Consider the following 13,213-nt stretch of genomic DNA (forward strand, 5'->3'; position numbering starts at 1 on the left):
GATGAGAAAATGAAGGTTTCAGAGCCTCCCTTACAACTGTGCTAAGTGTGAACTCCGGTTCTTTAACTTGCGCTTAGTTGTGGGAGAAGAGGAAAGTAAGACATGGGATCAGTGATGGGGGACGAGCGGCGGCTGCTGTTAAAACCTTCATTTTCCAGAAAGGCATTAATTGTAGAAATAATGCTCTATGCATTTAATTTATTTTTAATTCTTTTATTTTTGAGGATTTTCAAAGTGAGCATCCTCCCACAGGTTTTTGACAGCTGCTATCACATAAAGTCAGCACATTGCTCTATTTAAATTACCAGGATTTTTAATAAAATTGCTAGCACTGTTTTCAACATCTAGATCAATTTTTAATTCTGTGGTTATAATTACCACTGTTTGTTTCAGTGACCAGGCTACTGACGTTGGGTCATAAGTCAGGGAAAGAGGAAAACTCTCTCTGAGTTTATTATGAGTATTTTCGTAACTTCTAAACAAAAATATATATAGATGATATATTATAGAATCGTACACTTGAAAGTTATATAATCTTATTAACTACTGTCACCTCAATAAATATTTTTAAAATAGAAAAAATACTAACAACAAAATGAGAGCCAGGCTGATCAGGCGGTGGCGCAGTGCATAGAGAATCGGCCTGGGATGCTGAAGACCCAGGTTCGAGACCCCAAGGTCAGTGGCTTGAGCATGAGCTCATCAGCTTGAGAGTGGGGTCTCCAGCTTGAGTGTAGGATCATAGACATGATCCTATGGTTACTGGCTTGAGCGCAGGGGTCGCTGGCTTGAAGCCCAAGGTTGCTTGCTTGAGCCCAAGGTCAGTGACTTGAGCAAGGGGTCACTGGCTCAGCTGGAGCCCCCCCGGTCACGGCACATATGAGAAAGCAATCAGTGAACAACTAAGGCTGCAACTATGAGCTGATGCTTCTCATCTCTCTCCCTTCCTGTCTGTCTCTCTCTCTTAAAAAAAAAATGAGAGCCAAAATGAAACCCATTCAATTCATAGACTACACCTTAAATTAGTAACTGCAGTTGCTTCTGAGGAGGGGCCAGGAAGACAGGATTTTTTAAATCATATACATCTATGACTTACAAAAAATAAAATTAAAAATTATAAAAAATAAGAATTCAACAAAAATGTAATATTATGTTGTATGTGGAATGCCATCATCCAGGTGGTCTTACCATTTAATTGCTCACCCTCACGGGAGAAAGGCCAGCATACCATGAGGGTAGAGTGTAGGGAACCACAGTGAGATCCTGAGAAGGGGGAAGTGGAAGTTTCCCGAAAGCATTTCTCCAGATTCTTCTCTTTCTCCTCTCTCTCTCTTCTTCCAAGTTCTCTCTTCCTCCTCTGTTTGCCTTTCTCTAAAGCACTTCATTTTCTGTCACTGACCTCATTCTAGAATAGATCTGATTTCCTTCCCCCACTTGCCCAGCCATTGCAGTCCCCACCCCCAGTGATTGTCTTCACTGAGATTTATATCAAAGGCCAACACAAGAAATGACCATGTGAAGAACCTCTCGATACCTTCTGAAAAATGACTTGTGAAGATATTATAATTATGTTATTTAATGTTTCTCATGGAAAAGAGTCACATAATAAAAGTCTTTTAGAATTCAGTTCTAGGAATAAAGAATATATATTAAAAATAGATTAAGGCCCTGGCCGGTTGGCACAGTGGTAGAGCATTGGCCCAGCATGTGGATGTCCTTGGTTCGATTCCCAGTCAGGGCATAGAGGAAAAGAAACTATCTACCTCTCCATCCCTCCCCTTCTTCCTTCTCTCTCTCTCTCTCTCTCTCTCTCTCCTCTCCTCCCACAGCCATGGCTCGGTTGGAGCAAGTTGGCCCCAGGTGCTGAGGATGGCTCTACAGCCTTACCTCAAGCACTAATACAACTTGGTTGCTGAGCAACGGAGCAACAGCCCTAGGTTGGCAGACCATCGCCCCACAAGGGGCTTGCTGGGTGGATCCTGGTCTGGGCACATGCAGAAGTCTGTTTCTCTGCCTCCCCACTACTCCCTTAAGGGAAAAAATAGATTAACATTATATTAATATATTAACATATTGTTATGTTATGAAAATTTCCAGAATTAACATTGTAGATAGAGTAATGGGCCAGATTGCTTCTCTTTGCAACAAAAAAGGATATTTCCTTTTTGGTCTTAAAAAAAGATTTAATCCTCAACCATAGCATTACATAGTATTTTTTCCTATTTCTCTTTGGGAAGTTGTATTAAATATACATGTGTCACCCACAATTTTTCTAAAAGTAGTAGTAAATATGATTTTTGGAAACTTTTCGGGGTTATTGATTTTTGAGCTCTGCGTATTAGCATTTTGAAAGCTCACATTGCATTACAATTACTACTTTGCTGTGATTCAGGTCAGGATACTCTAACATTCACATATTAGGGGAAAGATGATTGTCATCAAATGGGTACTGCTAGGAGACCCCAAAATTTTTAAGTGATTTTTTTCTTACTAAATACCAATTTGTTGTAGAAAATTTAAATTGCAGATAAATAGAAATATCATCTATGATCCCACCAATCATTATTAGTATTTTGGCTTTCCAAATATGACTTGACAAATATTTTTAAATTACACATATTTTTATAGACCAAAACCAACATCCTTCTGTGTCATTGAAGAGAGATAAGAGGAACACGCATAGAACCCGTATCCAATTGTAATTATAAGATACTACTAGAATGCTTAGGCAATAGGAGCCAGGTAGAATAAATAAAATTAATAAAAAGTTTCCAATGGTAGAGGTAAGTCGCAGAACAATTCAGAACTGCTTTATATAATTTTATTTAATATTTTAATTAATTTTAAAAATCAAAATTAAAGTATAGATTGAAAAGTTATTTGACTTTGGGCAATGGGTATACAGCATAGTCGATTGTTCAAATGATGTGAAGATGTTGACCTGAAATCTATGTACTCTTGTTGATCAGTTTCACCCTGTTAAATTTAATTATCTAAATTTTTTAAAAAAAAGGAAAAGCCCTACCCACTATATCACCCTATTTCTTAACCTGATTTCCTATGGCAAAAATATTTTTCTTTAAACCATTTTATTCAAGTGCAAGTTGAAGAATTTGGTGATAAGTATACACCTGTGAAACCATCACCACCATCAAGGCAACAGACATATCCATCACCTCCCAAAGCTTTCTCTTGTTATTGTTATTATTGGCAAGATCATTTAACATAAGATCTATATCTTAGCAAATTTAAAGTATACAATATGGTATTGTTAGCTACAGGTACTATGCTATCTAATAGATCTCCAGAACTGACATCACATAACTGAAATTGTACCCTTTGACCATCAGTTTCTTGGGTTGGAAATAATCTGTATTTTCTACTTAGACAAAAGGCAGCATATTATACACATTCTTCCGTACCTCTCTCTTTTCACTTCGTAGCCTGCCCTGGAACTCTTCCATTTGAAAACAGAAAGCTTTGTCATTTCTCATAGCCAGGTGATACTCAGCTCGGTGGGTGTACCATAGTTTACTTTGCCATCTACAGACCACCTTTTGCTATTACAAACAGTGCCACAGGGCATGCTCACGTATCTACATCACCTTACAACATGTGATACAACTGTAGGAAATTTCCCAGGATTAAAATTGCAAGGACAAAATTTTGATAGTAATTGTCAAGTTGTCCTTTGTGAAGATTACACCATCATTCATTTCCATCAGTATGTTTCACCACAGCCTCATAATTATTTATTTGGAAAACCCAGTGTGATTTTTAAAAAGCTAATTCTATTCCAGTGAGGCTGGCTTATTAGAACTTATATTCCCTGAGCTCAAATGAATTGTTTAATATATTATTTTGAAGTTGGTATAGTCAACTCATTATTATTTATTAACACAGAAAGGAGCCATGGCAGATATCTACAATGGCAGATAATTCAGATGTAATTCAATTCAACTTTGAAATGTATTGTAACTTTTTCTACATTAAATGTTTTTTCCCTAAGGATGTCTGTTTTAGGAAACGTAAAATAGTTTTTAGCACACACAAGCTATGGTGGATGAAGAAGGCCAAGAATTAGAAAGAAGTTGTGTAGAATAAAACAAATCTCTACTTTATTCTTGGGATTGTAGATGATATTAATTTGTCCTTTTTTTTTTTTTTTTTTTTTTGGTATTTTTCTGAAGCTGGAAACGGGGAGACAGACAGACTCCCGCATGCGCCCAACCGGGATCCACCCGGCACGCCCACCAGGGGGCGATGCTCTGCCCTACGGGGCGTTGCTCTGTTGCGACCAGAGCCACTCTAGCGCCTGGGGCAGAGGCCAAGGAGCCATCCCCAGCGCCCGGGGCCATCTTTGCTCCAATGGAGCCTCGGCTGCGGGAGGGGAAGAGAGAGACAGAGAGGAAGGAGAGGGGGAGGAGTGGAGAAGCAGTTGGGTGCTTCTCCTGTGTGCCCTGGCCAGGAATCGAACTCGGGACTTCTGCACGCCAGGCCGACACTCTGCCACTGAGCCAACCGGCCAGGGCCTAATTTGTCCCTTTTTTTTTTTTTTTCTGTATTTTTCCGAAGCTGGAAACCGGGAGAGACAGTCAGACAGACTCCCGCATGCGCCCGACCGGGATCCACCCGACACGCCCACCAGGGGCGAAGCTCTGTCCCTCCAAGGGGTCGCTCTGCTGCGACCAGAGCCACTCTAGTGCCTAGGGCAGAGGCCAAGGAGCCATCCCCAGCGCCCGGGCCATCCCCGCTCCAATGGAGCCTCGGCTGCGGGATGGGAAGAGAGAGACAGAGAGGAAGGAGGGGGGGCGGAGAAGCAAATGGGCGCCTCTCCTATGTGCCCTGGCCGGGAATCGAACCCGGGTCCCCCGCACGCCAGGCCGACGCTCCAGCGCTGAGCCAAACGGCCAGGGCCTAATTTGTCCTTTTTGATATATACTTTTAAAATGTTATAATGTATTCAGATTACATGGGTTTGTAGTTGCTGTTAAAATACAAGGTCCCAAACAAGTCTTTTTCATTATTTTCAGCCTGAGAAGTATAAACCCTGAAGGGAAACTATATTATTTTAAGTAACACTAATTAATCAATTAATATACCTTTTAATGAAATTTGTTCCAACATATTTGAAACTGCTCTCTCCCACGTTATCACTTACTGGAGAAGCCACTGTAAATAACGGAGGGTTGGTTCACAAGGTGGTGTTGGTCCCAGCATAACCCTCTGGGGGCGGGGCCTGCAGTACAGAGGTGTCTGACTCAGCCTTTCTCTCCCCTTGCAGCATCTTCCTCAAAGAGCTGGAGAAGTACGAGCAGCTGCCTGAGGATGTGGGACACTGCTTTGTTACCTGGGTAACTGACCCAAAATCCTCTTTCTCCCATTGCCCCACGCTTTTCAGGAATGTAGATGGTTCCAGATGGCATCAGTGACCGGTGCCTGACCTGAGAATTGGTGCCACTGACATTCTAACATAAGACCAGGGACTGTAGGAAAGGGCCAGGAGTGGATCTGGGAAGAGCCAACCCTCCCTGAGGATCAGGGCCCTCCTTTGGGGGAGGCCTTAGCCATTGTGTCCGAGAGCCGTGTGAAGCTTTCTAAGCACTTTCTAAAATTCAGATATCAGGAGATTAGAACAAGACCACCGCCCTTGATAGAGAAACACTCTAGCTACATCCACTATTTTGGAGGGGGGGTTGTTTTTGTTGTTGTTAGTTTTTTGGGTTTTTTATTTTTTAACTGGATGAGGATTAGGGGATTAGGATTTTAGGAATACCTCAAACCACCAAACCATTGGTTATGTTTTCTTTCTTAATAGAGAGGACATACTCTTTGAGTACCATCCCAATTCTGACCTACAAGATGAATGTTTCTAGGTGCAATTGTCATGGGCCAAGTAAATGGGCTGAATGTACCAGGTTCTAATTATGTAAATGAAACATTAGCCTCCATTAGTATCTCTGAGTCACATTACTCTGAGCTAAAGTTCCTGATGTGAGCACAAAGGTCCCCAGAGTAGGTCATGAGGACACTGAAGCAACTACACATGGAAATCCTTCCCTGGGGTCAGGAGTTCTAATATATAATAATTATTTTCTGATTATAACTTCTGCTGGAAATAGGTGAATTACTTTTCAAAATATCTTCACGATTCCAAAGTTAATACTCTCAGCAGCCTTCTGGAATAGGCAGCGCTATGGTTGTGTTTTATATTTTACAGAGGGAAACATTTCAGATGATCTGGGAGATTGACTAAGTCCACTGACATCTAATATCACAGTCAGTTCCACAGTTCAAGACCTGAGTTGCTGTCTTTTCATGAAACCTTCATATTTGCTTCCTGGCATTCTCTTGTGTGTTAAGGAGGTCTCAGACTGCTAACTTATTTTGTGCTAATACACTTTCTACCTGTAAATATATGAGCCCGTGTACATTTCACATTAATGCTGATAAACAACTTAACTTGTATTGCCAACGGAGAGAAAAAAGATTGACCGTTAAGTGAAGGGATTTTTACAATCTTGTTACATACAATTTGTGGATTTCTCTTACAATCAACCATAAGTACTATTTAGCGACATCTTTTAGGGATGATAAGTGTCTCATAAGTAATGTGTAAACCCAAAAATTGATTTTAGAAAACCTTTAGTGATTGCATAAAATATGCACATGTTGCTAAGAATGATCCCAAGGTGACTTTAAGTCTTATAATCCTAACTGGTGAGTGTCGTGCAGGAGGAAAGGCAGACCAAGTTATTTGTAACATACTGAAAGGATATGACCAAGAAACCTGAAGTCAGCTTCCCTGAGCTCTACCACTTTTTGACCATTTTCACGTCTGTGAAGTGGGGATGGTAATAAAGGGACTCACGACATAAGGTTCTCATGAGGATCAAAGGAGTTAATACATATAAAGCACTTAGTGCTGGCATAAATGAAACAGGCTGCATGTATAACACGGGGGCATATCGAGCCTACTTTCTCAGGAGAGGACATCCCACATCTCTAATAGACACCATAATGGCAGCATTCCACAAATGGGAAAAGTACTTGGTGGCTAAAATACATACACAGGGGAAAGGATAGTGTAGCATAACCCAGAGGGTCCTGAGAGAAATAAGAAATGAATTTTCAGCAAGTAACAATCCGGTTAGGACTCATTATGCAGACCCTGCCCCTTTGGGTCACCTGCTTTCCTTTCCCTCCATCAGTGCTCATTGCTTCTGAGTAGTTGTGAGGATGACAGCATAGTCACTTGGCACACCCTACAAGCTACGCAGCGGAGACACTGGGAGCAAAGCTGATCTAGCTCTGAGATTGTACTGCATTTTCATGTTTTGATTTTTGCTTTCAGAGCAAATGCTGTCATGTTTCAAAATGGTGAACACAGTTGTAGGTAATCCAAAATAGGAGATGCTCTCTAAAAAATATCTGTCCAACTTCAGAATACATTATGATATGTGAATTGGCTTTGCTAATTCTTTCTAGCACAGACTAGTATTAAAATGAGCTTACTTTTAGTGAGCTTTCTCCTGCTGTTAGGAGAAGAGCATCCCGAATTTCGCCTGGGAGCATGGGCCAGATAAGCCCAGAACATCTGCCGCAGCTGGTGGCACACCGACTCTGAGGGGGTGACTGCACAGCTCTGCTGGGCCCCGTGGGCACAGTCGACAGACGGGCACTACTAATGGGTACTTATCTGTTATTGTCTTTGTTCTTTTGTAGGCAGACAAATTTCAGATGTATGTCACCTACTGTAAAAACAAGCCTGATTCCAACCAGCTGATCCTGGAGCACGCAGGCACTTTCTTTGATGTAAGCTGTGATTTTTTATTCTTGAGCCATTGAAGCAGTGGTGGAGAGACTTCACTACTTTGGGACAGTGGGTGACTGCTGTCCTTTGCTCTTCACTTTCCTTTCCTGGCCATCCCAGACCTCTCTCTCATGGATACAAAAGCAGTGTGTGTCCATTGTTTTACTCCATCCCATCTTAAGAGCCGTGATTTTGAACAAGGCGTGTTAGCCCCCATGCCTCTACCCCAAGCCAGCTAGCCATAGATCTCATATGCAGAGGAGCTGGCAGTGCTGCGGGCGTTGAGATGGTTCGCTCCTGCCTATCTTCAGCTCCCTCCCACGTATGGCTTCTCAGAGTGTGGCCGCAGACCAGCCATAGCGCCGTCCCCTGAGAACTGTTAGGAGCATGTGGACTCCCCTCCGGACCTGTCGAATCAGAGTCTCCCAGGCAGCAGCCTAGCAGTCTGAGCTGTAAGGAGCCCCTCAGGTGACTCTGATGCCCACACAAGTTTGAGAATCACTGCTCTCCTGAAATCGCTTCAACTTTGGCTACACGCTGGAATCACCTGGGAGCTTTGAAAAATACTGATTCTGGCATGACCAGGCGGTGGCACAGGGATAGAGCATTGGCCTGGGATACTGGGGACCCAGGTTCAGAACCTCAAGTTCACTGGCTTGAGTGCAGGCTTATCTGGCTAGAGTGCAGTATCACCAGCTTGAGCACGAGGTCGCTGGCTTGAGTGTGGGATCATGGACATGGCCCCGTGATCTCTGGCTTGAGCCCAAGGTCACTGGCTTGAGCTCAAGGTCACTGGCTCATCTAGAGCACCCGGTCAAGGCATATATGAGAAGGCAATCACTGAACAACTAAGGAGCAGCAACTATGAGTTGATTCTTCTCATTGCTCTTCCTTTCTTTCTGTCTGTCCCTATCTGTCCCCCTCTTTTTCTCTCTCACTAAAAAAAAATACTGATTCTGGGTCCCACCTCTGAGAGTCTGTTATGCTTGGCCCAGGTTTGGGCTGGACATTGAGAGCTTTAGAAGTTTCCAGGGAGAGCTGATGCACGGCGAGGGGTGAGCGCCTGTGCAGGAAGGAAGCCAGGAGGAGGGTCAGTGCTGACAGGCCTCGTCAGATCCTTCCGTTTCAAATGAGATGAACAGCGATGAAGTCTGTGTGGTCCTGGACCCCAGAGAGCGACCTAACGTGAACAGAGTCAAATGGGTCACTGCAGGATACCAGGGAAGAACAAAGGTGAGGGACGAAATGAGGGGAAAAAGGAAGTTCAGTGAGTGACAGACTGTAGCAACGGTGGCCAATCTGGTAGTCTTGTCAGAAGTGACAAAAACTTGAAATTCAGAAACATCTATCAGTCTACCTTTCTGCCTACCTGCTTTTATTCCTTCCATAAATGTTTCAGTGTGTACTGTATGCAAGATAGTGTGCTGGGTCCCCTGGGGAACACAGACATTTGATTTTAGTTCCCATACTCAAGTTTACCAGATAAATCTTCTCTGAGCATCCTTCTAGCCTGACACTGCCGTAACAGAAAGATTCGACGGGGATCTTACTGCTCAGTGAGGCAATGACACTTGAATGGGAGAAAGCCAGACAAGAAAAACACACGATATTTTTAATGGAGCATTATTATAGAAAGGCTCTAAAGGTCCCAAACTGGAATTTCTGAGGTTAGACTTAACTAAACAGAAAACCCAAGTAAAGTGCTTTCCTAACTTGTTATCAGAGTTTATAGAGTGCTTTATGCCATTACCTTTGCTTAATATGAGAATATGTTTCCTTTAAGACCTTTCTGGTTGACTTCGTCAGCAGTAGCCAGAAGGGTCTTTTTGAAGTTTTAAATGCACTGTGTCCTGTCCTCCACTTTGCATGTTCCTGACCATACGTGCCTTGTGCTCTGAGCAGGCCTTGGTTGGTTCTGTTCTCATCTTTGCTCCCACTGTTCTCTCTGCCCGAAAGGAATTGTGACCCCTCTGCGCATGCACGCATGGGTGCGCACAAAGAGTCACTCTTCAGAATTCATTTTTTACTTTAAAGGTCAAATGTTGCTTTCTGCATGAATCCTTCCCTTTCTGTATGCATACATTATATTTTATATCTCTCTTATAGCATCTGTAACAACTTGCCTTTTGGCAGGTTGACAAGGTACCTTTCTATTCCTCATACCTCCCCCCCAACTGAGAGCCCCTTGAGGTTGACTAATGGTTTTCCGGGTTCATTTTGTACATATCATGGTGTCTGGTTTTAAACTGTATTTCCTCTTAGTCCTACATTCTTCATATCCCTGTTTCCAACCAATTTCTGGATTTTGACTGATGAGCCAGGTAGTCCACAAATTTTGCACCCTGTCCTCAATAGCCTCTATGCTAGTTGAGAAGGCCAATGGAAGCCACAACTCCAGTCTAGCAGGAGTCCCCAGCTCTTGACTTGGTAGAGCAGGAGAGCAGTTAACTCTCCTCATTGTTCCCAAGATTTCCAGAAAGCACGATTTTTACCACATTTTTCCAATTCATCAGAAGGGTTTCCCCAAGTTTTACACTTAGGAACCATCTGCGTTAGGCCCTCGTTCTATAAAAGAGATAAACCCTTAGTAAAGGCAGATCCCCCATTATCATAAAGAGAACCCAGAGAATGGAAGTCCTGGAAAGACTCAGCTCACACATTCACAGGACCCCGAATTTCCTATCCAGATGTGAGATGCTGACCTAACTGTATTTTTCACTTTTTCTAGCATCTAGGTGTGCATCCTCTGTACCATTCGGGCATCGTCTTTGTTATCATCTAAACCACAGTGATTTTCTCCTGTGCATTTTGCTTTATAGGCCATTTTGCTGTATGTGCATTTTGCTGCCTGTGTAGAGCGCCCTTCCTCTCCCTTCCCACTTCCCCACCCTGCCTATCCTCTGAGCCCCAGCTGCGGGCTTTCCCTCCATAAACCCACTCCTGGCCCCGGTGACTCCTGGAGTCTTCCTGGCTGAAAGCAATGGAAGTACTTCCTGTCACCCTTTGTTGCTCTCTGTTAATGTGTGTATTTAGCTAGCTAGAATATATGGTTCTTGAGGGGAGGGACTAAAATTCACCCTTCTCTAACTTTCCTAACACCTGACCTTAGGTAATGCAAGATCGTTTTATTTATATATATTTTTAATTGAGTTTAGAAAGAGAGGAAGGGTGGAGAGAGAGGAAGAGAGAGGAAGGGAGACACACTGCTTTGTTGTTCCACTTAGTTATGCATTCCTTGGTTGACTCTTGTATGCGCCCTGACTGGGGATCAAACCAGCAACCTTGGAGTATCAAGATGATCTCTAACCAAATGAGCAAACTGACCAGGGCCTGGAAGGTTGTTTTGAAGGTAGGATAGAGAGTGGGCCAAAATGAGACTGGAGGCACAGACAGCAGCTGGAGACCCTGGTCGTGGCTGGGCGTGAATGATGTGGGCAGTGTGGGCGAGCCGGACAGGAAAGATGTGACTCCCCCAGTTCTTGAGGATAGCAGAAGGAAAGCAACTGGAAATGACTCAGGGTTTCCACATCGACAGACCTGAAGAATGAGGGAGGTACCACTGCTCACAATGAAAGAGTTCTAAGGGGTGATGCTAAGTTAGGATGTGTCACATTTGAAGAGACTGCCGGCGATACAGACTCGGGAGCCGTCAGAGCGGAGAGCAGAGCCTCACTCTCTTCTCTGCCTTCCCTTCGTTCCCGTCCTCCCTTGCTACCCCTTTCATTTCTTCCGTTCCGGGTTTACTTCCCTCCACTTCTACTTCTTCACTCCCCCTTTCCCCTTCTGTCCATTGGTCACCTTGTCACTTTCTTTTTCTACCTTCAACTTTCCTCTTAACTTCCATTTCTGTTTCACAAATCTGCTTTCTCACCCTGAAGCTTCTCTCCTTTCTCCATCTCTCTGTTTTCATCCTGCTGATATATGCACCTTAGTCTCTCATATTTCTCTTTCAACTCCCCTTCCCCATCAAAGAACAGTTCCTCATAATTGCCTTCCCTTTCTTCCCCTCTCCTCTCCTTACCCCGCCTGCCTCCCCCCAGAACACACGTCCCTGTCTAACGGTGCTGGTTTTCACCCTGCAGGAGATACAGCAGCGGCACGGTCTGGCCAACTCCATCTCCTCCTACCTAATCAAGCCTGTCCAGAGGATCACCAAGTACCAGCTGCTCCTGAAGGTACCCCCCTCCCCTCTGGGTCACCCCTGCCACCCGACTGCCCGGACCCAGGGAGTCCCAGCTTTGTCCAAGGATGGGAAAGCTTCCATCTGAAGACCTTCCCACAGCCTAGAGCAGAGCTTCAGAGATGAGCCTGTGCTGGCATCGCGGGCTCCACATTGCGTGTCCTGTCCCATGAACTTCCAAATGCGCCTTCACAGGGGGAAAGAGGAGAAATGGGAGTGGAAACAGTTGTGACTAGTTTCACACCCACCCACCACTGCACACCTGTTAGCAATGGCCGCCCCAGGCACTGCCTGGTACTTAGAGCCTCTCCTGGGGCGGGCAGATTCCCCCTGCTGGCCCCTGCTTCTGAGAGGGTCAGGGGTCAGGGTCTTAAAGGGGCAGTGCCACTCTGCAGGGGCAGTCAAGGCCCAGGGCAATAGTTGCCATTGCCTCAATCTCTGTTTGTCAGGACTGTGAGGTTTCCGAGAGAAAATAAAGAGTGTATATTAAAACAAGGACACTCTTGTGTCTGCAGGGTCTCATATATTAGAGGTTCTCCAGGAGCCAACCAAGAGATTTGGATTTTCTTCAAAATTTTTTATTTAAAAATCAAATAATAAAATTATGTGACATACTAAATAATTTCGGTTGGTTCTTCTTAGAGTAGGATACACTGACAGTCTAGAAATATGAGGTTCCCCCACAGAAAGCGTGGGAAATGGATATTATAGGCAGTTATATGGCACCTGTCTATCCTAATTCTTAAGGTGTAGAAGTGGAGTTTTCCCTAAGTTTGAATATTTTGCTGATTGCTCCTCAGATACAAAGGAGAGGCATGTTATAAGTAGTACACAATGAAATTCAACTCATGTTTAGAGTGCTTGCCTAATCTCACATATTCTAGCTTCACCAAACCTGAAAATCAGTCTAGTTTCAAATCTAGGTTTCTAGTCGTGTGAGAAACGGGACTTTCTGGCCTCGCACTTGTGGTTTGGTTGCATGGGGGCAGCAGTGAGTCTGGCCCTGGGTCTCTGGGGCAGGGCAGGGCCATGCACACCCTTTCCCTCCGCCTCCTTCTTCAAACCTCCTTCCTGTCTCCAGGAAGAGACTATGGGCTTCTGCTCCCAGTCGCTCAAGTCATCCAACCCTGCGGAAATGTCTCAAAGCAGGGGTCCCCAAACTTTTTACACAGGGGGCCAGTTCACTGTCCCTCAGACCGTTGGAGGGCCGGACTATAAAA

The 13,213-nt window shown here is 44.1% G+C and overlaps 1 protein-coding gene across 8 annotated transcripts in view; it reads left to right on the forward strand.

Moving 5' to 3' along the window:
• LOC136379840 (kalirin) overlaps nucleotides 1-13,213 on the forward strand; it is a 635,535-nt gene that overhangs the window by 495,564 nt on the left and 126,758 nt on the right. For all 8 annotated transcript variants that reach the window (XR_010746806.1, XM_066347435.1, XM_066347437.1 and 5 more), the window contains exons 26-28: nucleotides 5,285-5,354; nucleotides 7,726-7,815; nucleotides 11,896-11,988. Coding sequence is in view for 7 of the 8 variants with exons in the window: in XM_066347435.1 (XP_066203532.1) it covers nucleotides 5,285-5,354; nucleotides 7,726-7,815; nucleotides 11,896-11,988 (253 nt within the window). In the remaining variant the exon portion in view is untranslated. The remainder of the gene's footprint in view (nucleotides 1-5,284; nucleotides 5,355-7,725; nucleotides 7,816-11,895; nucleotides 11,989-13,213) is intronic.

The sequence above is a fragment of the Saccopteryx leptura genome, chromosome 8 (genome assembly GCF_036850995.1).
Source record: "Saccopteryx leptura isolate mSacLep1 chromosome 8, mSacLep1_pri_phased_curated, whole genome shotgun sequence".
NCBI classification, from domain to species: Eukaryota; Metazoa; Chordata; class Mammalia; order Chiroptera; family Emballonuridae; genus Saccopteryx; species Saccopteryx leptura.